This window comes from Salmo trutta, chromosome 32 (genome assembly GCF_901001165.1).
Source record: "Salmo trutta chromosome 32, fSalTru1.1, whole genome shotgun sequence".
Lineage (NCBI taxonomy): Eukaryota > Metazoa > Chordata > Actinopteri > Salmoniformes > Salmonidae > Salmo > Salmo trutta.
This window is the reverse complement of record NC_042988.1, coordinates 17,316,479-17,342,190: the sequence shown is the minus strand read 5'-3', so window position 1 is coordinate 17,342,190 and position 25,712 is coordinate 17,316,479. Positions and strand designations below refer to the sequence as shown.

General features: G+C 45.7%; 2 protein-coding genes across 5 annotated transcripts in view; one reads left to right on the top strand and one right to left on the bottom strand.

Annotated features, from left to right (window-relative positions):
• The first annotated feature begins 2,860 nt into the window (after positions 1-2,860).
• On the top strand, positions 2,861-10,537 carry LOC115171275 (cytochrome b561). 2 transcript variants are annotated; one of them, XM_029727932.1, is made up of 6 exons: positions 2,861-3,146; positions 4,125-4,338; positions 6,084-6,182; positions 7,574-7,677; positions 7,897-8,054; positions 8,564-10,537. In XM_029727932.1, exons 2-6 carry the CDS (start codon positions 4,128-4,130, stop codon positions 8,757-8,759), a joined length of 768 nt encoding a protein of 255 aa, XP_029583792.1. In that variant the 5' UTR covers positions 2,861-3,146; positions 4,125-4,127; the 3' UTR covers positions 8,760-10,537. The 2 variants fall into 2 exon arrangements, with proteins under 2 accessions (XP_029583792.1, XP_029583791.1); XM_029727931.1 differs by having other exon boundaries at positions 4,121-4,338.
• A 105-nt stretch (positions 10,538-10,642) lies between these two features.
• The window catches only part of LOC115171274 (protein TANC2-like), a 137,424-nt gene continuing 122,354 nt past the window's right edge, over positions 10,643-25,712 (bottom strand). For all 3 annotated transcript variants that reach the window (XM_029727928.1, XM_029727929.1, XM_029727930.1), the window contains 18 exons: positions 25,500-25,609; positions 23,494-23,725; positions 23,049-23,299; positions 22,638-22,835; positions 22,141-22,472; positions 21,842-21,950; positions 21,594-21,716; positions 21,261-21,497; positions 20,856-21,041; positions 20,686-20,779; positions 20,455-20,588; positions 20,169-20,292; positions 19,755-19,930; positions 19,409-19,541; positions 16,409-16,500; positions 16,143-16,289; positions 15,146-15,246; positions 10,643-14,623 (listed from right to left, as the gene is read on the bottom strand). In XM_029727928.1, coding sequence (XP_029583788.1) covers positions 12,649-14,623; positions 15,146-15,246; positions 16,143-16,289; positions 16,409-16,500; positions 19,409-19,541; positions 19,755-19,930; positions 20,169-20,292; positions 20,455-20,588; positions 20,686-20,779; positions 20,856-21,041; positions 21,261-21,497; positions 21,594-21,716; positions 21,842-21,950; positions 22,141-22,472; positions 22,638-22,835; positions 23,049-23,299; positions 23,494-23,725; positions 25,500-25,609 — 4,754 coding nt within the window. In that variant the 3' untranslated portion in view covers positions 10,643-12,648. The remainder of the gene's footprint in view (positions 14,624-15,145; positions 15,247-16,142; positions 16,290-16,408; positions 16,501-19,408; positions 19,542-19,754; positions 19,931-20,168; positions 20,293-20,454; positions 20,589-20,685; positions 20,780-20,855; positions 21,042-21,260; positions 21,498-21,593; positions 21,717-21,841; positions 21,951-22,140; positions 22,473-22,637; positions 22,836-23,048; positions 23,300-23,493; positions 23,726-25,499; positions 25,610-25,712) is intronic.

The window sequence follows — 25,712 nt, the reverse complement described above, 5'->3', positions numbered from 1 at the left end:
TGTCTGTATGGGTCCACATTTTTCTGTGTTAAATTACTTACTTACTTAGTGTAAAGCCTTATTTGTATATTTCCCAGAGTGCCTTGCCTTTCGAGTAACTTGTAGAGTTACCACCCATGACTGTATTTGTTAGTTACAGAGACATGGATTGATGCAACATGATTTTTACATACATCCATTTTCAGTCCTGTGGCCTTCACCAAGTGAGATTCTAAGTGAATATGTTATCATTGAAATGAAAATGATTTAATAACACAATACAACAAGTATTTAATGAGGCCTTATTTGGAGGGCATCGTTTTACTCTAATACAGCGGCCTGAAACTCAAGGTTTTCAGGCCTGCAAATCACATTATGATGACTTGCAAAGTGATGTGTAATTCCTATTGTAATCCAGCCAGAGCAGGGATATCCAACATTTTGAATGACTGCTGGGTTTAGAAGAGTAAAATATGAGACGACCTAAACCATCTAAACTGGAACAACAATTTCAGTAACTGGTGCAATAAGTCCATGTAACAGATTTGATTAGTTTAGAAAAATGTCTCTTATTTATATTTGAGTAGCATAAAATGAATTAATCTATGTATATACAAAAACATGGATATTAAAACAAACCAAAAAAATCTACCTGCAATAGAGCATGCTGGAAAATATGATAATGATGGGTGTGGTTTTGGTTTAACACTGGTTATTAACACCAACACTGGGACTATTTTACACTATTAATTAAACACGTAATAACACCTGAATCAGCACTGAAAAAGCAATACTAGGTAACACTGGCCAATTTGCTGTCCTTTAGAAAGTGAACACTTTACTACAAAACTTTGAAAGTGTCTGCTTCTATATTAGCCTATTCGGGAAATCACATTAGGGCTACGGCAAATTGCCTTACGTAAACTATCAAGCGTAGCGCGGCCTTTGGTCACGAAGTTCTGAAGTCTTTGTCTCCCTCTTATGGATAATTTGGGGAAGTGGTATATTCACAAGCGGAGCTTCCAAGTTCTGCCATCAAGTGTTTAGGTGTGGTGTTTTGCTGAGATGTGTGATTTAAAGGTAGACTCAGCTATATGACGTAGTGCAGAATGTAAACAGCATAGTGGGTGAATTTCCGCAGAAAGTAAACAGCATAGTGGGTCAATTTCCACAACAACTAAGAGCGCGAGGCTCAACTTCTCCACTGTTTTGGTGCCCATGCGAATCACGCTGTGAAGAGCTTGAAGCAAACGCTTGCACATGCGCAGATACTGTGTGTGTGACTGCATGAGAGAGAAGTCTTGCATCTCGCTCATCTCAATATCTGTTGTGCGCCTCGTGTTAACATAATTTCGCTGTCTACCTTTAATTAACAAAATGTCCTAATTAATATTATGCAACCAGACAAAATATTTTTTAGACCGATTTGTGGGCTAAACCTAGATTTTCAACATTAAGGCTAGCAGATTAAGTTGCCAAACTATTCAGATAAAATAATGTCCATAATTATTGGCACCCTTGATAAAGATAAGCAACACATTACTGAGCTAGGCTGTATTGTATGCTCAAAACATTTTGGAAATCATATTAATTTATAATAATATAGTTACTCAGAGAAAAAAAATGTGTTTAACAAGTAGCATAATCTAAAAAAGATAGGAGTCATATTTATTGGCACCCCTGTTTTCAATACTCTAGTACCCTCCTCTTGCGAGGATAATGACACTGAACCTTTTTCTAAAATGTTTTATATTGGAGAACATGTTGGGAGGGATCTTAGACCATTCCTCCATAAAGAATCTTTCCAGATCCTTGATATCCTTTGTCTGCTGTTATGGACTGCCCTCTTCAATTCAAACCACAGGTTTTCAATGGGGTTCAAGCCCGGAGACTGAGATGGCCATTGCAAAATGTTGATTTTGTTGTCAATTAACCATTTCTTTGTGGATTTTGATTAGTGCTTGGGGTTATTGTCTTGCTGGATGGTCCACTTGGCCTCTACCTAGCAGAGGCAACCAGGTTTTTGGCTAAAATGTCCTGGTACTTGGTAAAGTTAATGATGCAGTTGACCTTAATAAGGGCCCCAGGTCCAGCGGAAGCAAAACAGCCCCATAACGTTAAAGATATACAACCATATTTCACCGTAGGTTCGTAGCCTCAGGAAGTAGGGATGCTGAGGGTGCTGCAGCACCCCCTTAAAAATCATAATAATAATACAATATATACAAAATATCTATATTTTTTGGATACATTTTTTTTTTCTAATAAAAGTAGCCCTTTAATAGTCCTGTATCAGCGGACAGATATAGCCACATGCAGCATGGGCAAAAACTTACTTTGAAATATTAGTAATTACGTTGAAATGTTAGCCTACTTGAATTAAATAAACTGTTCTTTCCTGCATCTTTATTGTTCAACACAAACAACTAGAGCTGGTCTATTTAGGCTACGTTTACACAGGCAGACCAATTCTGAACGTTTCTTCCACTAATTGATCTTTTGACCAATCACATCCGATCTTTTCACGTCAACTCTTTTTCAAGGAGTCAAAAGACCAATTAGCTAAAAAAGTTCAGAATTTGGCTGTTAGTCTAAAGGAGCAGACAAGATTGCACAGCCCATCTTTATCCAATATGCATCAGTATCAATTAAAGCAGTCAACTAATTGGTCATTATGCCTTTTTAATGAATTGCTTTGATTCAATGCCGGGTCTACATCTGCAAGAACGCCCTGAGTAGCCAAGGTAATCGACCTTTGGACAGTTTCGTAACTGCGGTGCCAGACGTCATCTTCTCTGAAGGCTGTTTGTGCTCCTCCCTCCTCTACGTTTGGTGCTAATTGAAGGGAGAGGGGGAGTGTATAACGTATTTCTCTGTCAACTCAACGTTTAGCTGCGCCACTGTTCCTGTCACGGCCAGTCGACAGATCCACCCACCCGCGACGTTTTTGTGAAGCGCGCGTGTGAGGAGTAAGATAAAAGCTTATTGTGAAATATTTAGTGGCAGGCCTAGGCTATAGGATTTTATTGCGTTTCTTTAGTAATGTGGTTACTACGAAAATTGTAGGCGTATCTAGGAATCAGTCCAAAACACACAAAAGGAGCGGAACAAGGATATCCACTCCCTCTCAGACTTGCTGGGAAAGCAGGTTATTTGAGGACCAAACGGTAAGTGGAACATGTCCTACCTTGCGGATGTTTGCGTTTGAACTTGTATGAGGATAGGATAGAGCTCCTAGACATGTGGTATCCAACATTATAGTCGAGGATAGCCTATAAATAATGTTTTGTCAATAGTTTGCGTACATTTAATCACATTTCTCACAACATGCGCGATATTTGGTTCTTGTTTCTGACATGCATCCATCTCAAATCCAATCAGTAGCCTAAAATAAGAGTTGTCGTTTCGTAGCAGGTTAGCAGAGCTTTTTAGTTAACGTTCACTCTTTTCTTAACCTAATTATTCTGACCTGCTAGGTTAATTCTCCTAACCTGCTGCATAAGTTATCCTTATCTACGAAAGTAACTTTCGTCTGTAGCTGTATACCATCTAGTAAAAAACAAGGTGGTGTAAGCTAGGCTAAGCAACACAATTAACTGAATACACACACTTTGAATAAAAACGCTGTCATACTCCTATAACAAATATTCAACTGAATACACAATCACGTTGAATAAACAGTCATACTCATAGCCTTTAACAAACTGTTATTCAACTGAAGAGCAAACACCTAGTCATGTAAGTGTTTTTCACATGGATGTGATAAAGTTTCCCCAGTTTAGAGCTCTGCAGTCTCACACGCACATCATCACATGAGCCCAGAAACAGCGCAGGAAAAGGACGCTTCTGTTTATCTCAATCCCGGAGACATGACTAGACTGATCCAATATTTGGTTATTTCTGACTCTTCTAGGGTGGTGACTGGTAAGAGACTAGGTAAAGATTCAGATCACAGGTTTTGTTCATCCATGAGTCAAAGGTATTTTCAGAAAGCTATAGGTGGGTCTTAACATGGGCCTGGAGGTTTTCCTGGTTGGTTCAGTCAGGAAACTAGTCATCTTAACACATACCTTTTTGAACCACTGGACTGGACTAAACCATCATTCTCCCCCTCTCTTTCTATCCCTCCTCCCCCTCCAAGACAGACCATGGAAGACAGCCCTCAGCGGGCCGTGCGAGGCCTGGGCTCCTTCCCGTGGTACGTGGGGGGGACTCAGGTTCTGGGCCTGGCCTGTGTGGTGATCACGGGCGTGTGGATGGGCAGCTATCACGGAGGCTACGCCTGGGACGGTTCTGGACAGGAGTTCAATGTACATCCCCTCTGCATGGTCCTGGGCCTGGTCTTTCTCTATGGAGATGGTAGGGCAGAATTAGAATTAAAACCATTCCTCCAGGAATTTAGTTAAACACCTTTTTATAAATCGCCTCAATAAATGGATCATTGTCCCAGTGATCGAATTGGTAATGTAGAGCAATAAAGTAGCTCTCCATTACTGCTGCCCTATGTACACAGACATGGAACACTGGTCACTTTTAATAATGGTTACATACTGTTTTACCCACTTCATATGTATATACTGTATTCTAGTCAAGGCCTATCCTATTTAACTATTGCTGTACATGTACTATTAATATCAATGTATTCTTCAGATATACTATTTATACTATCCATATACTGTCTACACATCCCATCATACATGTATACAATGTCAATTCCGGTGTATATGTATCTCACACACACCGGACTCAACATTGCTTGTCCTAATATTTCTTATTTTACTTTTAGTTGTGTGTATTGTTAGATATTATTGCACTGTTGGAGCTAGGAACACATGCATTTTGCTACACCTGCAATAACATCTGCTAAATATGTGTATGCAACCAATACAATTTGATTTACTGGTAGCATGGAGAGATGAAGGTAGATGAACAAAGGGAAGCTGAAGCCACAGTGTTTCTTCGAGCCACAATGGCAGTTGTCTTCTCTGATGTCTGCTCTGTTAGCCTAGGGGTCTTCTGACCTATTGCATTAGTGTGATGCTAATGCTACACAGGGCACAGGCCTAAGGGCGCACTCTGCAACAGGAATACATCCCTAATGCTATTAGGGTAGGGAGGAGCCGAGACTTTATTTTGTTTGTTTCTAGGCTGTTGTTTCTCCCCCTCTCTGTGTGAGAAATTAGTAATGCAGGGATTTGTTCCCATAAATAGTACTATGATAAACAGTTGCAATGAAAGCATACGTTTTCCATTGGTCCCTGAATCGTGATTGTAATGAGAAAAATACGTTTTTCAGCCAATGACAATGTAAATAAAATCTCCTTTGTGGTGTGAAATAAAAAGGCTGCTTGTTATTAAGTCAGCTGTAGCCTTTTGATTCCTAACCTTGCTATAGCAATTGAATTGGGACATTAAACCATAAAGGTCACTTAGCTATTAGTGTGAGCAGTCAGTCCAAATGGCGCTGGGATGAAAACACCCTCCAGGGGAACCAGCTGTCCTTAGTGGGATCGGGAGACGGACAGTAAATACAATTGCCTGGAATGTTGTTTCAGTGTTTCTGCAAGGTTAATATCATTTCTTTATAATTGTAATAATACAATAACTCAGTTGAACAGTTGTGTTCTCATAGCATTTCTGTAACATTTCTATGCTAACCAACCCTATGTGTTGCTGAGACCTTGGTGGCAGCTACTTGTTAAGTGTTTGTGAAAATGCATTATAGTGGTCTTGTTGAATGACTTCTGCCCCACTCAAAGCCTCACTTTACTTAACCTTCACCTCAGGCTCACTGGGACTAAAACACCCCCATAACTACCCTGATTCGCCCTTTCTTTTGTAGCATCATACCTGTTATTGCTTTTGGTGCCATGTTGTGTGTGTGATTATGGTACTATGACCAAAGTAATGACTAACCTTTTTACATGGTTACAGCAGATTAAGGTGCAAAAGCAATGTTTGAAGGTGAACAGTTTTATTTTACTGTGTCAAGTCTGACCACTGTATATTTAGACAGGCTTGACTTTATTATCATCTTCTTGTGGAAATGATTCTATTTGAATAGTCTTATGTGAGTGTTAACCAGCCTTGTTTGTCTCTCACAGCGATCCTGGTGTACAGAGTATTTAGGAATGAAAGCAAACGCAACGTCAAGATTCTCCATGCTGTGCTCCACCTTCTCGCCCTCATTATCAGCATAGTGGGTAAGGCCTGGGTGGGTGTCTGTCTAAGGGCAAGACTTGTTGTTTTGGCCCTTTCCCCTTGAACCCAAACATCTAAACTATTCTAAATTTGTAGCTAATGTATGTATGTATGTATGTATGTATGTATGTGTGTGTGTGTGTGTGTGTGTGTGTGTGTGTGTGTGTGTGTGTGTGTGTGTATGTAAAAGGAAAATGCCTAACCTAGCTTATGTGTGTATATATATATGTATGTATGTGTGAGACATGTCTTACGTGGTGGGACAAACAAGTGGACTTATCTATCGCAGGGTCATAAATAGGTTCTCTAGGGCCAGATCAGTCATTCAGACTAGAGGTCGACCGATTAATCGGCTTGGCCGATTTTTAATTAGGGCAAGTTTCAAGTTTTCATAACAATTGGTAATCCGCCTTTTTGGATGCCGATTACATTGCAATCCGAGAGGAGACTGCGTGACAGGCTGACCACCTGTTACGGGAGTGCAGCATCAAAAGGACCTTGTGGCTGCAAGGAGCCAAGGTAAGTTGCTAGCTGACATTAAACTTATCTTATAAAAAAAAATCTTCACATAATCACTAGTTAACTACACATGGTTAATGATATTACTAGGTTAACTAGCTTGTTCTGCGTTGCATAAATTAACAGGCACCGCATTGGTTATATCATCGAATCACAACCTACTTCGCCAAACGGGTGATGATTTAACAAAAGCGCATTCGCGAAAAAAGCACAATCGTTGCACAAATGTACCTAAACATCAATGCCTTTCTTAAAATCAATACACAAGTTAATTATTTTATTTTAACACGCATAGGTAGTTAGAAGATTCATGTTAGCAGGCAATATTAACTAGTGAAATTGTTATTTCTCTTGCGTTCAGTGCAAGCACAGCTAGGGCACACACATCGTTCTTTTGTGAGTTTAAGTTAGCTAAGAGATGGTGAGGGGAGAAACTAATGGTGATGGTATGGCTCCCAGGGAACTGGCGAGGTAAAAATGTTTACAAACGTAGTAGGCTATGAACATGGGTAAGATGAGACTGCGCATGCTAACCACGAATCAGTGGTGCGGCATGGGCGTGTAAAGCTGAATCACAGTAGCCTGCGTCATGTACTGAGGTCTGGAGTAGTCATGGAAACAGGAAGGTGTATCCAAACCGGTCATCAGTTTAAACGCTGAAATCTGCCTTCAGGGAATCCCTACTGACTCAGAGAAACATTTGGTTTGCAAGCAGGGCATCATGTAAATAATACCCACATCCATACATGGCGGTAGGTAAAAAAAACTGTACATTGTAAAATTCATTGATATGTACTAAGTCATAATTGATCAACATTGTTCTATACAAGATGAATGGGAAAGGTTGACAGCATGTATCATTATATCTCCTCAGGTATTGTGGCTGTGTTTGACTTCCATAATCATAACAAGATCCCCAACATGTACTCCCTCCACAGCTGGTGTGGCATGCTCACCTTTGTTCTCTTCTGTGTACAGGTCAGCCCTCGCCTCTCCTTCTGTGCACACATGTAGTCACGCGCGCGCGCGCGCGCACACACAAACCAAGCTAATAATTTTAACTTCCTTTTTCCTTGTATCAGAATTACAATTAATGTACTGTTTGCACTGAGAACCTAGCTGTATACAGGCAGTAGCTCTCATATTACATTCTAATAGGCATAATTGTTTAATAACATTGGTCCTCTACTCCCTCAGTGGCTGATGGGGCTGGGTTTCTTCCTCTTCCCTGGGACGTTAATGGCGCTGCGGAGCTGGTACCTGCCACTACATGTCTTCTTTGGCCTGGCCATGCTCGCCATGTCCCTAGCCACCTGCCTACTGGGGATTTCAGAGAAATTGTTCTTCAGTATCCAGTGAGTATTACTATGCAGGGGCTCAGTTCTAATATCCTACCACCACATACAATGAAGAAATGTATACAAATGGCATGGATTTTAAGTGGTATGCTAAAATACACAAATGCACATAATTATTGGGTGAAAAGTATTTTGGTGGGCCTCCCGAGTGGTGCAAGGTACTGCATCGCAGTGCCACTAGAGATTCTGGGTTCGAGTCCAGGGTCTGTCGCAGCCGGCCGCGACTGGGAGACCCATGGGGCGGCGCATAATTGGCCCAGCGTCGTCCAGGTTAGGGGAGGGTTTGGCCAGCAGGAATGTTCCTGTCCCATCGTGCACTAGTGACTCCTGTGGCAGGCCAGGTGCAGTGTACACTGTTTGGTGCCATATGTTATGCTCATCTTGATGAGTCACACGGAAATATTATAACTAATGATTCTTTACAAATGTTGTCATTTCACATTAGGATGTACTGTATCACAACAGAAACTCCATTGCTATAATACAGAAATCCTTTTTCTTCCCAGGCACACATATTCACAGTTTGTCCCAGAGGGGATCCTTGGTAACATGCTGGGACTGCTGCTAGTAGCATTTGGGATTCTGGTAGGCTACTTGGTGACATGGGAGGACTTCAGGAGACCCCCACACCCAGAGGAGGAGGCCTTATCTGTGCACTTTAAGACCCTGACTGAGGGGGGAGGGAGCCCCACTTCGCCTTAAACCAGAAAACACTCTGGTCTGAAAAGCTACTGTGTGCTCAGGCTTTTATTTAAAACAATCTGTTGTATGAGAGCTGGGCTGGAACAAAAGCCTGCACACCCAGTATCTCTCCAGGTCCAGCTGGAGATCTGGCTGATATGCTGTCTTTATTTCATGTCACATTGAGCTGTTCTACACCCCCTTGTGGTGAAATGTATTTAATTGCTGCCACATTAGCCATCACAAAAGTGCCATATTAGGTCTCTAAAAACAAAATAGCCTTTGCTAAGTGTTCAGTGAGGACAAAGCCATGTGTCCAAGCCAATTAGTTGTGCCTTCATCTAGGGCAGTAGGGTTATACTTAGTAATACCAGAAGTTACTCCTTGTTTAACAAACTCATGACTTTCAAGCTTGTGATAAATTTAGAAGTCGCAGTTCATTCAGGGATATGTTCATTGTGACAAAATTAATATTGAATTCATCTGTTGGCAGTGTTGAATTTATGATAAAGGATGCACAAAGTTGTGACTGAACGATGCCTGGATTTTTGGGGTTGAATTCTATATTACCCCTAGGCACTCTTCAAGCACTTTCTTATCCATTCCTTATGTTTGGCTGGGTTGAATTTTCACCATTGATTCAGGGTTTCCCCGGGCCACCCCAGACATTTCATATTTTAGTTTTAACCCGAAAGTACACCTGACTCAATCAGTCAAAGGCTTGATGGTTACTTGACTAATTGAATCTGGCGTGCCAGTTAAAATAAATGTAAAACTTCTGGGGGGGCCCTAGGAGAGGGTTGGGAAACCTGCTACCACCTATCCAATAGTTACAGGGGCCAGTTTTTCTGATCAGATTAAATCTTAGCATTGGGTAATTTTCTGTTTTGAAATACCCAAAGGTAGTGATTAGAATATTCCGTAGGATTAAGTCTGTAGAGCATTGCGCTTGCAGGATAGTGGGTTTGATTCCCGGGACCACCATATGTAAAAAAAGAAAAAAAAGAAAAATGTATGCACGCATAACTAAGTCGCTTTGGATAAAAAGCGTTTGCTAAATGGCAAATTGTCACACTGATAATTGGGATAATCTTATCACACTTGGTGGATTTAGAAAGGTGAAAGGCACTACAACCAAGACATTTCAATGTAACTAAGGTGGGGAGGTTTAAACTTTCTTACATTAAATCGACTGCAGTATAGGTATGTGGTCAGTTATATTGAGGAGTGTCACATGCATGTTCTTTTGATATACAGACATTTATCTTAGTTCCTTTAATGTGTTTCACTATGACAGTGTAGGCCTACTCAAAGCACTGAAAATCCAGATTCTGTGATCTTTATATTGTAAGATCTGATCCTTAAAAAAAAAAAAACTAAATTGATCTGATCTTGATTTGCAAAATATGGGGTTACAGAATCATTTATCTGGGCTAAGGGGTCAATTTGGTGTTCAGTAAAGATCTTTATGCTTCTGTGGTGTAAAATGCTCAGTGCTGGTGTTATAGTATGTGTGCCAAACTGGATTTAATTGTACAATAAGCTGCTTATCTGTATCCATGTTTGCTGCATATGATTGACTGTTACATCTTCTCTTAAATACAATGGTTTTGGTGTATGACTATTGTAACTTGCTTTGTTCAAAGCATCTACTTGTCCTCATATTTAATCAATAATGTAACTAAGATTACTTTAGATTCAATATCGCTACCTCTTTTCACTTGTGGAAACTTGTTCTATACAATAGGCACTGCTGACTGACTTATTAAAACCTATATTGCCTTCCTATCACTTAAAGATGCATGACTCAATAGGTGTGTTTTTGGGTGTGCTTTGTTTGATATAGTCTGTGTCAATGAGACGTCACCACTGTGAACAAGGTAAGTAAAGGAGCCGACCCATAGTTTCTTTGAAGTGGTAACCATTTTTAAATAAGTACATTTTACAATCGCTTAACTGGGTTAAAAACACGTTTCTTATTACCTTCTCGTTTCAAAACGCCACAACTCACATATACAGACAATTTACAGAACTCTGCTCAGCAAGCCCAAAAAAACGTTTGCCTTCTAAGAGAAAAAAGATGGCTGTTCCCTCGCCCTGTACTCTGCCTCCCTCTCCAAATATTGATAAACTGCTATACAAACAAATATTACATGTTTATATCAGCATGGGAGTAAGCAGAGAACAAACATGCATTTCTTTGCAGCACAGCATGTACAATTAAAAAAAAGTTTATTGAAAATAAATGTTATTTTGGGTGTTAATCCAGACAGAGGGTATTGACAAGTCCCTCCTGCAACAGGCTCAGATGTAGGGTTAACCTTTGATATTAACAAGAGGTGCATCCAATCAACTGGCTCATTCATTTCCTTCAACGTCCTGGTTGGAGTGTTTATGAACCGATCGGAGAGGCTCCACCTATTACCAATACACAGTAAATAATTATAAATAAATATAAATGTTAGCCTAAATGTTTAAGTAAATAAAAATGTAAACTTCACATGTTCTTGTAAGAGAAGTATGTTTCCAGCTGATTGTTGTTCATACTAAGTGCCAGTAGGGGATAAAGGGTGTGGGTAAACTGCACTGTAATTGTGTTGCATTGACTTGCATTAAAACAAAGGTATGAGATCCATCACAATTGACAACCTTGTATAGATAGATCATAATCTAGTCCAACAATGTAATGTAGCCTAGTCTTGACATCACTTTCTTCAGTGTATGTTTTCAAAACGTATATCTAGTTTCATGAAAATGCACTGTAAAAGAAAGTATAACCGAAATGTAGACATTGGATGGTTTTGTACGTTTCTGAATATATAGGCTGACTTCAACAATTGATAACTCGGTTTACATCCTTAACCTAAATATTAGCTTTGGACCCATTTCTGTTCTATATTGAAGACACCGTTTGACCACCTAAATTCCATTGTTTTATAGAAAGCATTTTGTGGACGGATAAAAATAGTCCTTCAATGATCACTTGGGTCATTTGAAGTCATGTGTGCATGCTGCCAACATCTTTGACCCTTTAGTGGCCAAAACTGTATGTAGTACAGTGTTATGTTTGAATACCTGCAGCTTTGGCTGGTAGAGATAATTCAACTGTAAAAGGAAACATTCAAGTTATTGGAAAATAAGAAATGCCCGTTTCCCAAAAGCTTCACAAAGCCTGCTGCATGTCACTTCTTGAGCAAAAAAAAAACAAAAGCAAAGAAAATACAATCCAATGGAAATAATATATATAATGTATTTTACAAACATAACTTAAATGATAAATATTACTTTTTGTTGTTGCTTTTCCTATGTACAAGTATGTTGAAGTCTCTTTTCAGTCACATTTACAGCAGAGAACATGGTCATCTTAGTGAAGGGCAGCCTTCTATTGAGACATTCTGAAGAAGGCATTGAGAGTTTGGACTTCAACAGGTTAAGCAGGGAAGTGCCCATGGCTTGAGTCTGACCATCCCAGGACAGGCATTCAGGGGCAGGGAGAAAACGGCAGGCAGCAGTCTCCCCTGCTTGAGATCTGGAGGTTTCCAGGTCAGGGTGTGTGGTATTAGTCCTCCTACAGGCTTTTCCAACAGACTCAAGTTCCTAAAGTTGTGGATCATCCCTGCCCCCTCCACTTCGACTACAAACTACTCTGCAAACAGAAGGCCAACACATCCAGGAGTACTGGAGGTGTTGGACTAACCTGGCAAACTGCAGTGTAATGCTTTCTTGTATTCATCCATAGTGAATGGTTGTGAAGGACAGAGGCAAAGAAGATGCATGGGAGGAGAGTTTAAATGTGTTGGTCTGCAGTAGTGTTGCCTTCTCAGTCTCATCACATACCCTTGGGGTTGTCTCGAAGTCATTCCAAATCAAAATATCTGCAGGCTTATCAGTCCTCTCCCTCAGTCCCTCCCTACACGTTTGACTCCACGAAAGGTCTCTTTGGTTTGATAGGGGACGTGGGGACCTGCCTGTCCCTGGAGTGCTGCATGTACTCGCTGTCCTGGTAGGCCTGGGCCACAGGCAGCGTCCGGGCCACCTTGACGTCCGGGTAGGTGGGCGCCTGGCTCACGCGGCCCATGCCGTCTGCCCTGCCGTCCCGTGAGCTGTTAGCTGGTGGCTGGTAGTAGTCATCGTCCAGGAGGTGTCCGTTGTGGGCGTTGTTGGTGCGGTTGTAGTAGGCGATGTGTCCCAGGCTGGACTGTTGGCTGTAGCCATGCTGAGGGCCAATGTTCCCTGGAGACGTGGCGGAGCTTGTCACCACCGTGTCCAGGGAAGAGATGGCCCAGGAGCGCCCTATTGTCTGCGGTTGCGGTGGCAGGTACTGGTGAGTCCGCGCCGTCTTGTCGACAATGCCCATGAAAGGTGTGTTTCTGGAGCGGAGCGCCTTGTCTGGGTACGTCCCTCCCACCACCCTTATGTCGCTTCCCTGCGGAGGAGAGACAGGCGAGAGGTCGTCGCAGTAGACACTACCATCCTCGTAGGACAGCTGTAGAGGGATTTCCATCTGCTGGGCCGAGGTGGAGCCCCGGAAGCCTGGGGCTAGATTAGCTGCAGAGACCCCACCCAGGCTTGTGTTGGAGGGGGAGAAGCGGAGGCCTACGCTCTGGGAGTGCATGAGGGGCCGGGGAGTGGGTGCGTGTGGCTTTGGCTCTGCGCTGGTGGCACTGACAGGTCGGCGCAGGCAGTGTGGGTTCTCCGGTGATCCCAGCGCCGCCTGGTGCTCCATCTCTAACTCCATCTCAATCTGAGGTGAGACAGGGTAGTACGCTGCCGACTGGCTGCGGCTGATCTGGGGGGCCTGGCCGTAGCGTGGACCTCCAGGCCGGTAAGCTGAGGAGGGCCGTTGGGGGAGTTCGTCCTCCATTGGGACCATCTGGATCCCACCATGTTGGTACAGTGCTCCTGCACTGAGGCTGGCCTGCACCTGCAGCGTGGGCCTCCCTTCCAGGGCACTGGGGTATATATTCACCCCGTCCCCGAGCTCGGCCAGGTCGGGGGGGAGGCGGGTGCTCATGGAGTGGGCCATCTGGCTGTAGGCACTGGTGCCCAGCACAGCACTGGAGTGCACAGCGGAGCTGGGCTGGTTGGTGCGTACGATCTGGGCCTTGGCAGGCTGCAGCCACTGGCCCTGCTGGGGAGGCTGCTGCTGGGAGGGCAGCTGGAAGGAGCGCTGGCTGCTCATCTTAGACAGCGGAGACTTGGGCCGGCCGGGTATCTGCTCCGACTGGTAGCGGGCTGAGGCCGACTGTGGCCGGTACAGACCTCCTCCGCTCTCTGAGGTGGGGCTGGCGCGGTAGTGAGGCCCCCGGCGGAGAGGCGAAGGTGGTGGGCTGAAGTTGTACGGCGTAGAGGAAGCCTGGTGGGCTGGGGAGGTGTGCGGGGGGCTGGGCCGGTAGTGGGAGCTCTGGTGCGTCGGGGAAAGTGACGGGGAGGTGGATTGGTAGCCTTGGCGCATGGGGGAGGACATGGAAGGGGGGCTGGGGGGCAGCTCGAAAGCCTGGACCATGGAGGGGCCTCCGGAGAGGTAGGGCGAGTTGCGGTGGCACGGGGAGGGGGGCAGGCTCTGGATGAAAGGCAGGCCAGAGGGGCTTGAGCGGGGCTCGAGAGTCATGCCCATGGGGAGGCTCTCCAGGTCCTGCTCCAGGTAGTCCTCGTCCTCTTCAAACAGGTCCTGCACTGGCTGCATGTCCTCCAGGCGGGGCTCCAGGGACTGGGGAGGGGGCGGGGCCTGCTCTCTGGGAGGGGATGGGGGAGGGTCCAGCTCCTGTTGCTCCTCGAACTGAAGACACTCCTCCTCCACCCTCTGCAGCAGGCGCTGGATCTCCCGGTTGTTGGGGCAAAGGAGGGTGGCCTCATTCAGGTCCTCCAGGGCTGCGTGGAACTGCCTGAGGTGGATACACGAGGGGGTGAAGAGGGGAATATCAAGAGAGATAAGAGGGAGATTGAGAAAGAAGAGAAAGCATTAATGAGGGAGGAGCAGGAGAGGTAGAGGGTGTACAGATGAACATGACAAAGCATGAAACCAAAGACCGTGAGGGAGTAGCATGTGGTCAAAATGACAACACCACAACTGCTCAAACTACTTGCCCTCACATAGTAGTCAGACAAAGTACACTCTTACGCTAAAACATAAAAAAATGAGCCATGACAATGAGCAAGAGAATGAACAAGTCATAGGGCTAAGGGGATACAGGATGTGTAAGCAGACATAAAAACCACTGAACATGACATAGGGTGAAAAACATGGCCAAAATGCTCATGAACTCTATGTCCCCATGTAGTCATCCATCTACAGCGCATTGGAAACCTGGTGATCATGTGACATAAAAGGGCCCAATTGGATCCTAAGGCTGAGCTCACTCTGCGCTAGGCCTCCGCCTCCCTGTTCTCCCCGTCGCTACGGTTACCTGCTGCTGCGCTTGGCGCGGGCTCTGGCGTAAAAGGCCTCGTACGATTTGGATTTCAACTCTAGCGCCTTGGTAGCAAACTCCTCAGCCATCCCAAAGTCCTGCAAGCAACAACAGCAACAGGGCCGACAGTCATTCACAGAGCCACGCGTGGAGCGGAACATGAGTCAGAAATGAGTCAGAGGTGAGTCAAAAATGAGTCAAGAGATTAATGGATAAAAGGTTATAGATGAGTTGTACATAGAACCATGTACAGAGTCAAACATGAGCCATATGAGAGTCATTCAGGAGTCTTGTATCAGTCATACAGAGTAATACAGAAGTGAATAACTGAGTCGATGATATCGATGGAAACTTGGGTTCAGATAGAAGACACCCAAGAAAAAAAACCTGAAAGACAAATGGGCGACACTGACAAATAAAAAATAATACATGAGTCCATGACGAAACCCCGTAAATTGAGCAATTAAAAACATTGATATGAACACACACAGGACACGGACTTTCAGAGACATACAAACACAAAAGACAAACGCACATTCACACACACAGAAACCGCTGTTGCACTGCTCTGTCATTAGAACCTCAGCTGGACACTATTGCCCTGACCCAAACCAACCTCCCCTTGCACCTCCTCTAAAGTTACCAGAGCTACAAACACAAACCAAAACCAAGCAAACTATAAGAGGGAATGGAAGATGCAGGGATATGGGCCTAGGTTAGATGAGGCTAGAGTTGAGGGAGATTTACCTTCAGCTATTATGTTGAAGTCTGATCTACTGTACATTTTTGCACAATGACATTGCTGTCATCAACCTTTTGAAACCAATATTTTTACACAGCTTAAATCCATGTGCGGTTTTATAATCTATCAGAGGAGCTAAATATCTTTATATAGGTCGATGGTAATGCTGTTGAGCGTAAGCAAGAAAAGCAGCTCCAGTCACAGCCAGGTGGGGTGAGGAGATAGAGGAAGGTGCCATGGGGTATCACTCACATTCATTTTCCTCCGGCAGCGGGACAGGTTGAGGAGGAGGGACACCTTGAGCTCTCTGAAGGTCTTGAGGTCCTCGCTGAAGCCCTCGCGGGGGAACTTCTTTAAGGCGTACTGGTACCGCTGGGCCGCCTCCTTCACTTTACCTTTCTACAGGACGGGTAGAAGAAAAAACCCTCAGAAAGGCGAGAGACTAGCACGGTTTGGCACCACAACAGTAACCCTCAATGACAGCTGTGCTATATTGCTATATTCTAGGAAGGGCTGACCTTGTAGAAGCCATCTCCTTCCTCTATCAGCTTGCTGAGCAGGACGATCATGATGTCGGGTTTGGAGGTGGCCATGGCCCAGGTGGCCGGACCTGGTGGAAGACAGCAGGGGGCATGATGGGTAACGGGGAGTGGTCAGAGGAGAGTGGCAATGACAGGAAGAGGGAACGTGTCTCAGAGTAAAAGGACTGACAATGAGAAGGACAAGAGAGAAAGGAGCAGGGTGAAGTTGCCCCTAGACGCTGATCTAAGGTCTGTTTTGTTTTTCCCCTCCAGTAATGGTTTAAGTTAGCATTTAGAGGGAGCAAACTGATCCTAGATCTGTAGGTAGGGGCAACTTCACCTCGGAGTGGAGCGAAACCAGTTGACAGATCGAGATGATCATGAAGCTCTACCCAAGATAAATATTTTTTATTTATTTATTTTATTTCACCTTTATTTAACCAGGTAGGCAAGTTGAGAACAAGTTCTCATTTACAATTGCGACCTGGCCAAGATAAAGCAAAGCAGTTCGACAACATACAACAACACAGAGTTACACATGGAGTAAACAACATACAGTCAATAATACAGTAGAAAAAAATAAGACTATATACAATGTGAGCAAATGATGTGAGATAAGGGAGGTAAAGGCAAAAAAAATGCCATGGTGGCAAAGTAAATAAAGTATAGCAAGAAAAACACTGGAATGGTAGATTTGTAGTTTGAAGAAAGTTCAAAGTTCAAATATAAATAATATGGTGCAAAGGAGCAAAATAAATAAAATAAATAAATACAGTAGGGGAAGAGGTAGTAGTTTGGGCTAAATTATAGATGGGCTATGTACAGGTGCAGTGATCTGTGAGCTGCTCTGACAGCTGGTGCTTAAAGCTAGTGAGGGAGATAAGTGTTTCCAGTTTCAGAGATTTTTGTAGTTCGTTCCAGTCATTGGCAGCAGAGAACTGGAAGGAGAGACGACCAAAGGAGGAGTTGGCTTTAGGGGTGACCAGAGAGATATACCTGCTGGAGCGCGTGCTACAGGTGGGTGCTGCTATGGTGACCAGTGAGCGGAGATAAGGGGGGACTTTACCTAGCAGGGTCTTGTAGATGACCTGGAGCCAATGTGTTTGGCGACGATTATGAAGTGAAGGCCAGCCAACGAGAGCATACAGGTCGCAGTGGTGGGTTGTATATGGGGCTTTGGTGACAAAACGGATGGCACTGTGATAGACTGCATCCAGCTTGTTGAGTAGGGTATTGGAGGCTATTTTGTAAATGACATCGCCGAAGTCGAGGATTGGTAGGATGGTCAGTTTTACGAGGGTATGTTTGGCAGCATGAGTGAAGGATGCTTTGTTGCGAAATAGGAAGCCAATTCTAGATTTCACTTTGGATTGGAGATGATTGATGTGAGTCTGGAAGGAGAGTTTACAGTCTAACCAGACACCTAGGTAGTTGTAGTTGTCCACAAATTCTAAGTTAGAACCGTCCAGAGAAGTTATGCTGGATGGGCGGGCAGGTGCAGGCAGCGATCGGTTGAAGAGCATGCATTTAGTTTTACTTGTGTTTAGGAGCAGTTGGAGACCACGGAAGGAGAGTTGAATGGCATTGAAGCTCGTCTGGAGGGTTGTTAACACAGTGTCCAAAGAAGGGCCAGAAGTATACAGAATGGTGTCGTCTGCGTAGAGGTGGATCAGAGATTCACCAGCAGCAAGAGCGACATCATTTATGTATACAGAGAAAAGAGTTGGCCCAAGAATTGAACCCTGTGGTACCCCCATAGAGACTGCCAGAGGTCCAGACAGTAGGCCCTCCGATTTGGCGTGACTTACTGAGACAGACAGGTTTGGGGTTTCTTTGCCCCTGCATGTGCCATTTAAGCGCTCAGCTAACAGATGGATACATAGATATTGACGTCATACCTGGTGCAGGAAGGATGACTCAAGAACAGAATCAGTAACTTAATCTCTAGTAAAGCCACTGGGAAAACGATCAACGTATTTATGTTCCAATGCCAATCCCACCCAACATGAATACACAATAATATCTCATTATTAGCCAGAGTTATTCTGTGTTATTCTGCATGCTGTGTAAGGGGGGACAGGCAAGCACAAGCCATGCCAGAGCAGAGGGGGTTCACACATGCATTTATGGCTTCCCACCAGCAGGGGGAACACATGGACTGTGGGCCTTGTTGTGGTGTTTGTCACAATCTCTTATCGGGCAGTGGATGACTTGGATGGTTAGCTTACTTCACAAAGCCACATATAAATAGTAAGGAGGGTAAAAAAAGAGGACGAGAGAGTGAGAGCAGAGATGTATATAGAGCGAGGGCAAACTGTGTGTTACCTCGGGGTCGACTGGGAAGAGTCTGATATCCTGATTACGGAGAGGGGGCGGAGCCAGGGTTATGAGTGACAGGTTAGAAAAGGGAGTTAGATGGGTGAAATGAGAGGAAACAATGAAACCAACCCAATAAGAGGAACCAAGAGAGAGTGTGTGTGTGTGTGTGTGTGTGTGTGTGTGTGTGTGTGTGTGAGAGAAAGTGAAAAGTGAGTGAGTAGGGAGGAGGGAGTGAGTGAGATGAAGAAAAGAACAGAAAGAGGCAGAAGTGAGAAGCTGTGGCCAAAAAAGTGTCAGCAAAAGAAAAAGGTGCAACAGCAATGCCAGCAGCAGTAGGAGCAGAGGGAGGGGCCTCACATCCACCATTATAAACATGGTGGAAACAGAGGACGGGGGTTAGTGGTGACTGGGGAGGAAGGCATGGCATAGCCTAGGTGAGCACCAAACCACATAGGGAAGAGATTCAGGCAGCAGTTGACAACATTCTAGGAGTCAATGGCCACTATAGTCCTACCGAGGGGAAGCACCAGTATACTATACTAAATAGAACTGTAACTGACTAAAGTTGTAGCTAAACCACTGAAGCTAATGTAGAACAATATTGCAAAATTAGAAGACAGTCCTATATACCAGTGTTTTAAATCTGTGTGTGACTAGTGACCTCTGGTCAGTTCGTACCCATCTTGGCTCCCTTCTTGAGCAGAGCCACCACCACAGAGGTGTTCCTGCAGCCCACGGCCCGGTCCAGAGGTCGCATCCCACTGTAGTCCACATGCTCTATCATCGCCCCGTGGTCCACCAGATACTGCACCTGGAGACAGACGGACGGACGGGGAATAAGAGAAGGAAGATGGGAGTTTAAAGGATGAAGAAAATTTGAGGGGGAAAATGAAGAGGAGGAGGAGAGAAAGAACAAAAGAGCATTGCACCTTTTGGTACTTATTCCATTCAACAACAGTGAAAACTTTCCCCCTGCTGCACTGCCATGGGGAGGTCATCAACGTGGCAACCAGCGACCACTTACCACTTCTGAGTCTCCGTAGAAAGCGGCCAGGTCCAGGGGGGTGCGTCCACTCTTATCGGCGTGGGCGGTGGCCGCGCCCCTCTCAACCAGGCAGCGCACCAATGGCATGTGGCCCTTCAGACACGCCCAGCTCAGAGCAGTCAGACCCTCCTTGTCCATCAGGGCCAGAGACGCACCTGCAAGAGGGGGTTAAAGGTCATGTTTTCATGGCAGCCAGGGTCATAACATGGCCACTTGGCAGCTGTTTTGTCCATTACTAAATACTACACATACTTTATGTCTGCTACATGTTGCCCATGTGGAAGTCAAACCTACACTTTTGCAGTTGCCTTTGCACTTTTACACTAGGTACTCTGAACCAATGAGAGTAGTAGAGTGGGTGGTGGTGATGTTGAGGGTGAACTGAACTCTGACCTTGTGCCAGTAGGAACTCTGCTGTGCCGAGGTGGCCCTCTGAGGAGGCCATCATGAGGGGCGTGCGGCCCTGCTTGTCTGCCATGTTGACGTCAGCTCCGTGGTTCAACAGCAGGTCCACTATCTGAGGAGGAAAAAACCAAATAGTATGTAGCTACGTTAGTATTTTTTGCCACCATTGTTCTCTATCATTGCCAGTAGTGTATTTTAATATTTCCAATTCAAGTTGTATGGCTTTGTGACTTGAAATAATGAATGAGTGCGAAATTCAAAAGTGCCCACCCACCTGCCAATGTCCCTGGCGCACAGCGCTGAAGAGAGGCACGATGCCCCGGCGGTTAGGCTGTCCCACCGCTGCCCCTTGTTCCAACAGCAGCCTGCACACATCCAGCTTCCCCCTGCCTGCTGCTGCAGTCAGAGCTACAGTGGGAGAGGGGGAAGCCAGGGTCAGTGTGGGTAAAAGCATTCGACAGACTTTGATACAGTCATTAAACAAACACACCAAAATAACACGTACCAGTCTCTCCCCAGAGTGTGTCAAAGTTGTTGATCTGTGCTCGCTCCTCATCCTCCTCATCCTTCTCTGGCAGGTCCAATAGGTAAGAGGCGATCTGTACAGGAGACAACATTCAGACTTAGTGTGTGTACTGTGTGTGTGTTTGTGTGTGTGTGCACATGCGTGTGTACCTCTGTGTATCCCATGCTGGCCCCTGCTATAAGGGCCTGCTGGACAGCGTGACTCTTGGTGAAGGCTCCTTGGGGCTGTCCGTCAGGGTTCCAGTCACTCTGCATCAGGAACTTGACCACCTGCAGGTGTCCTCGCAGTGCAGCGTGCACCAGCGCACACTGACCGTTCCTGTCCAGGTGGTCCACCTACACACAGGGAGAAAGAGGGTTATTATACACATGCATACACACAGACGTCACATGCAGACACTGTTCAAAAATACCTATTGGTACATTTTCCCCAGTAGGTGCCAACATGGCTGCCAGAGAGTTATATCGTGTTGTGTAAATGCATCATAATGCTGTTGTAATAAACCTCAATTGCCAAAGTGACAGTATGCACAGTAGTGGTGGTTGGTCCCTGACCTTGGCCTTGCAGGCGCAGAGCACAGTGACGATGGACAGGTGTCCAGCGGCGGCGGCGTAGCCCAGCGGGGTGAGGCCGCTGTCCGACTCCCCGTCTACGTGTGCTCCGTTCTCCAGCAGCAGGCCGGCTGTCTCCGCGTAGCCCAGGTGGGCGTGGACACACAGCAATGGGGCGTTGTTCAGAACCTCAGAACGGTAGTTAACGTTGGCTCCGCCTAGGACCAACAAACGGCTCACCTAGAGGGAGGAGTGTCAAATATATAACCAATACACCAAACATTTAATGCAATAGTGCTTTGGTTAGGCAACTGCTGGTGTGAGTATGTCCAGTACCTTGATGTTGGGTGTGTAAAGGTTCCTCAGTGAAGCCAGAGCAGTGGAGAGCCCCTCTGTGCTGTAAGAGACCCACAGGCCCTGCAGGACTGACGAGGAGACCCCAACCTTCTTACTCAGGCCCTGTGGAGAAGATAACAGTAATATCAACAACAGTGTTACTGCACAGTGGGTAGAAGCCATTGACCCAGATGTTGGATGTGTGTTAGCGTGCTGTAGTGATGTCTTGTGTGGTGGTGTGTCGTTACCTTGAAGATGTGTGCTTTGAGGATGTGGTGGCCCAGCTCTATGGTCTGCTGCCGGTTCAGTTTGCCCTCCTGACGTGAGAACCAGAAGGCCAGGAGCGTGTGGCCACTCCTACAGTCAGAGAGAGATGGAGAAGGGAGGAAGAAAAGAGTGAAAGTGGAGAAAGATAGATGTAGAGAGAGGGAGAGAAATTAAGAACAGAAAGCTCCACAAATTCAAGCTGTAAACATTGATGTTCCAGGTACACGCTGGATTTGCAGAGGGTCTGTTTGTTCCTCTCAATGGATCAGTGTCTCCTTACCTCGGGTCACAGAGGAACTTGGTCTTCTCCCCGTCCTCCCTCCAGATGAGCCACTCCCTGAAGGAGGGGTGTGTGAACATACGTGTTCCGTCCCTCCTCCGCACCAGGAAGGGTGACAGCAGCTCCAGTCTCCCCTGGAAGTCTTCCCAGTCCAGGGCAGGGCCTCGCACGGCACCAGCGTTCACTGCCCCGTATGCCTGCTCATCCGTGAGGGGGTGGAGGGAGGCCACGGCCACGTTAAGCAGGGGGAGGGCACGCTCGAAGGACGACTGGGTGGGGAAACGCATGTTGAGCTGCAGGAGGTACACCTCAGCCAGGCTCACCGGCACCACCTGGGGGGAGACATGGAGAAACACCTCAGGTCAGTTTTGTAAGGAAACATCATATGAACTTTCACAGAGAGAGATAAACACACGCAAACAGGCAGAGTATGGAACACCAGCAAAAACCTTGAGAGACATGCAGTATATAGCTCCAGAACCGAGACACCGACTCACCTTGAAGCTGGAGCTCTTGAGCACCAGGTAGCCCTTCTCGATGAGGTCCAGCGTCAGCTTCAGGTAGAGGTAGGAGCCGCGGCTCAGAGCCTTGAGGTGGGTGCTCAGCTTGGCGAAGGCTGCGTTGTCCAGACGCCCGTTAAGAGACACGTTGCTCTGGATTTCAGCACTGCCCTGGATCCGCTGCAGCAGATAGCCCTGCAGGTCAGGAAGAGAAAGGAGTTTAGCATCATGATAACTCGGGGTGGCTGGTAATACTATCACCATGACTGCTTTTATCACAATAGTTGATGATAATCGTTTTAAATCAATATTGAGTACTTTTACTACAATGATTGAGGTAGAAGTGAGAGATGACTATCAGAGAGTAACGATGTCAGACAGATGGTTTGGTGTAAACCTGAACCCTACCTGCAGGTCCTGGTCTATGGCATCATTCTCCTCCAGGCGGTCAAGAGAGATACGGTGGAACGGGAGGGGATGTGTGATCTCCTGTAGGGAGGTCCTGACGGTGACCACCAGTTTGAGCCAGGGAGGAAAGCGTTCCATGGTCTTACACAGGAAGGAGGTGATGGTGTCGCCATAGTCCGGCTTGTGGAACTCTGCCTCATTCAGCCCGTCTACCAGAATGATCAGGTCCTCCTCACATGCTATCTTCCTCTCTGATGAACACAAAGACAACAACGTTCTTTATCAGGACAAGGAGTGGAAATAATGAACTATTAGCTACTGAGATGGGACATTTAGTTGTTTTTTGGAAAACATGAATGGAGTTGGCCCAAACCCTGAGAGAAAATAACAAGTTATCAAATGACCAGCTCCTATGCAGTTCCATAAAACCTTGAACACCCCTGACCTCTGTGCAGGATGTCGAGGGGCTCCAGCACGCCCCTCCTGAAGGCATTGAGGGGGTCCTGGACACAGGAGCGCAGACTGAGGGTGCTCTGCAGGTGGGGCTCCCGCAGCAGCTGCTCCCTGTAGGCCATGAGCTGGGGTGCCCGGCACAGCAGAGCCGCCACATTGTGGACAAACTCTGGCACCAGGCACGTGTAGGCATTGTCCGCCTGGCAGTAGTGGTATGCCACCACCTGGGGGCGATAGAGAGTGTAAGTGAGTGTGTTGGGGGAGATTTAAAAAAAATATTACTTTTATATAGGTGATCCCATTGAAATTGAAAATATATTTTATCTAGACATCTCTGATTAACACACTTTATTTTTCCAAAGAGAGAGGTACATTTAACAATGCACAAGCATTTCGCTACACACGCAATAACATCTGCTAAACACGTGTATGTGACCCAAAAAATATTATTTCAAGAGGGCGCAAATCAACCCACACAAGTATATTCCGTCTTGAATCTTCAGCACGTAACAATGAAATAAAACACAAACCAAGCAGGCCTAGGTGACATTCTGTGCCAAGTAACCACTATTATCTTTATGACACAAGAGAGTTAAAGCAGACTGAAGCACAGCTACAGATTGAGGCTTCATTAAAACATTGTTGAAAAACAATACCATGTTACATTATTCATTGAAGAGTGATGACTGCTGTGTACCTTGTTGTGACTGTCAGTGTGTGTCTAGTGTGTCAGAGGAGCTGGCACGAAGACCCTGGGGGTGGTGAAATGGTCCAGGATCAGATCATGTTTAACCCCCTTGTTGGATAAGGTTAGGTAGTCTGATCCTAGATCTGTAGTTAAATGTATAGTATAATACAGCGCCGCCTTGGATAGAGTGGACTTGGAGTGCTGAGGAAAGCCAGTAGGCTTCAGACTGGCTCCAACGTAAAGCTTTGCTCGGGATTATTTTAGACTAGAGAGCTTCACTCAGAAGGTCATACACATATTCATAGCTGTATGTTTCTGGCCACTGACATCCACAGGGATGTGCGTAGAACATGTGATGCTTGTGTGTGCTAGTGTTGTGTGTAGTGTGGGTGTGTGTGTGTGTAAAGTGTGAGTGTAAAGTATGTGTAGAAAGTGTGTGTGTGTGTGGGTCAACCACTGGAGCAGGCTATCATTAAGAATGCATGTGGCCGCTAAGGGGATCTAATGGCTCGGCTGGAACACTGATCCCTGGGCCTATGCATATTTCATTAGGTAGCACATAGCACAGAGAGACAGAGGAAACAAGAGAGAGACAGCAAGAGAGAGGGGGGGGAGTGAGAGCTTCCCTTTGTTTTTCTGCTGTGTCTGCACAACACCGCCAGTCATGAAAATGGAATGGAGAGAGAGATAGACAGAGAGAGTAAAAGAGAGACGGAGTGAAGAGCCAGATTGGATAGCAGGAGTTGACAGTGGATGGAGGGAGAGAGAGAGTGCAAAGTGAATAAAGGAAGACATTAGCATCAGTGTTGCTAGAGAGGATGGGTTAAGGACATAGGGAGAGAGCATGGAGAGAGAAAAGGAGAGATAAAAGGATGTAGAACGAACAGAATGCAGATAACAGAGAGAATGAGAGAAGAGTGGCAGCGGACAGAGAGAATGAATAATAGAGTGAGCAGGGAGAGGACAAGGCCAAAAGGAGGTCAGAGGGCAGAGACAGCTCCAGACCAGAGACACTGTAGGAAAGAACTGCTGACACTGAAGAACAAAGGAGCAGATGTGCAGGCTTTGATTTCAGACCAGTACCAACACACCTTCCCCCTTAGCAATGTCTCAATGACCAGTTAATTAGTTGAATCCGGGCCACGTTCAGTAAGGCACACCGTTGTAGAACGTTAAAATAAAAATAGAACATAGTGTAAACCAGACATGAACCTCTGAGCAAGGATTCACTCAGCTTGCCAGGGTGGTTTTGAATGGTACTAAAGACTACTGAGATGCAGCCATGGAGTGGTGGTGTAGTAGTACTGTACCTGTGAGGCGAGCCGCCGTAAAGCCTCCTCCTGGCGTCTCCTCATCTCGGGGGTGCCAGGGCAGCTGCCCCCCAGGGTGCCATGGGAGTGCTGGGGCTGGGTCTCCCCATCTGAGAGAGAGAGAGAGAGAGAGAGAGAGAGAGAGAGAGAGAGAGAGAGAGAGAGAAGGGAGCAGAAAGAGGGAGAAGTACATTTATAGATCAAGTTGAGTGA